This window comes from Sinocyclocheilus rhinocerous, unplaced genomic scaffold (genome assembly GCF_001515625.1).
Source record: "Sinocyclocheilus rhinocerous isolate Xijiao unplaced genomic scaffold, SAMN03320098_v1.1 scaffold2716, whole genome shotgun sequence".
Taxonomy (NCBI): Eukaryota; Metazoa; Chordata; class Actinopteri; order Cypriniformes; family Cyprinidae; genus Sinocyclocheilus; species Sinocyclocheilus rhinocerous.
The window spans coordinates 290,039-291,942 of NW_015624199.1; the positions used below are offsets into that span (position 1 = coordinate 290,039).

The 1,904-nt window shown below is 41.5% G+C and overlaps 1 protein-coding gene across 1 annotated transcript in view; it reads left to right on the top strand.

The window, feature by feature from the left end:
* LOC107738482 (potassium voltage-gated channel subfamily G member 1-like) overlaps positions 1–1,904 on the top strand; it is a 24,183-nt gene extending 22,279 nt beyond the window's left edge. The window contains exon 2 of the mRNA XM_016550243.1: positions 1,090–1,904. Coding sequence (XP_016405729.1) covers positions 1,090–1,869 — 780 coding nt within the window. The 3' untranslated portion in view covers positions 1,870–1,904. The remainder of the gene's footprint in view (positions 1–1,089) is intronic.

The window sequence follows — 1,904 nt, forward strand, 5'->3', positions numbered from 1 at the left end:
TGCTATGCAAGATATAATAAGATTATTCAAAAACACTGAACAGTATGAAATGCTCTCTAAACCTTAAAAAAAAAAATTTTTTCCCTTGCATCCATCAAGTTCCATTTTCATGAATTATGTCCTTTGTGTTTGTCACATGTCCACATAATACACTAATCAAATGATAATTCACTGGATTAACACTGTATGTGCTTAACAAATTTATTAGACCACCGGTCATAATAAAGAGAAAACACAAATATTTTAGGAAGATGTCCAAAAACTTGTTTAAAACTAAAAATGTTCTTGTCATTTATTAGGCCAATGACAAACTGAAACAACTAAATATTCTTTATTCACACATAATAACCTTAATATTTTAATATTATTTCAAACTTGATTTAAAATGTTGTGACAAATGAGTAACAAATAAATACAAAGATGAATTTAATTACACTTATTGTCTAGTGTCAAACACTTTTTATTGTCACTAAATACAACCAAATTTAGCACAGAAACAATAAAATATATTATAATAAAATAAGTGAATAAGATGTAATTAAACATGATTAATGTTTCTGAAAAAAATCTCTAATGCTCACCAAGGCTGCGTGTGAAAACAGTAATATTGTGAACTATTAATGCAATTTAAAATAACTATGTTTTCTATGTGAATATATTTTAGAATGTAATTTATTCCTGTGATGCAAAGCTGAATTTTCAGCATCATTACTCCAGTCTTCAGTGTCACATGATCCTTCAGAAATCATTCTAATATACTGATTTGCTGCTCAAGAAACATTTCATAATATTATCAATGTTGAAAATAGTTGTGCTGCTTCATGTTTTTTTTTTTCAGGATTCTTTGATGGAAATTCAGAATAGCAGCATTTATTCAAAATAGAAATCTTTTATACCATTATAAATGTCTTTACTGTTACTTTTGATCAATTTAATGTGTCCTTGCTGAATAAAAGTATTAATTTCTTTAAAAAAAAAAAAATCTTACAGACTCTAAACTTTCAAATAGTAGTTTATATATAAAGAACCTAGTTTAATAACCTATGCTCATAATCCCAAGTTATTTAACTTTCCATTTGTCTGTTTCAGGGCAAATGCTCTCAGATGTGCTACAACATCTTCATAGTGGAGTCGGTGTGTGTGGCCTGGTTCTCGCTGGAGTTCACGCTGCGCTTCATCCAAGACCGCAGCAAGCTGGCCTTCCTCCGGCGGCCGCTCAACCTGATCGACGTCATAGCCATCCTGCCCTTCTACATCACGCTGGTGGTGGACAGCACCTCCACGGGCGAGAAGCGCTTGGGCTCGGGCAGCAGCTATCTGGACAAAGTGGGCCTGGTGCTGCGCGTGCTGCGGGCGTTACGCATCCTCTATGTGATGCGGCTGGCGCGCCACTCGCTCGGACTCCAGACGCTCGGGCTGACGGCGCGCCGGTGCACGCGGGAGTTCGGCCTGCTCCTCCTCTTCCTCTGCGTGGCCATAGCGCTGTTCTCGCCGCTCCTCTACCTGATCGAGAATGAGGCCGGGGCCACGCGAGAGTTCAGTAGCATTCCTGCAACGTACTGGTGGGCCGTGATCACCATGACCACGGTGGGTTACGGCGACATGGTGCCGCGCAGCATCCCCGGACAGGTGGTGGCGCTCAGCAGCATCCTCAGCGGGATCCTGCTCATGGCGTTCCCCGTCACCTCCATCTTCCACACGTTCTCGCGCTCCTACGTGGAGCTCAAGCAGGAGCAGCAGCGGCTGCTGCAACGCAGGACTCACTTTCTGCTGCGCAGCCGCATCGCGGGTCTGGGCAGCAACCTGTCACTGGAGAGCAACATGCTTTTTCCTAGCGTCTCGTCTGATCACAGAAACCCAGAGGAATAGGAGTACAGAAAAAGTGGAGGGTGCTAATGGACGCG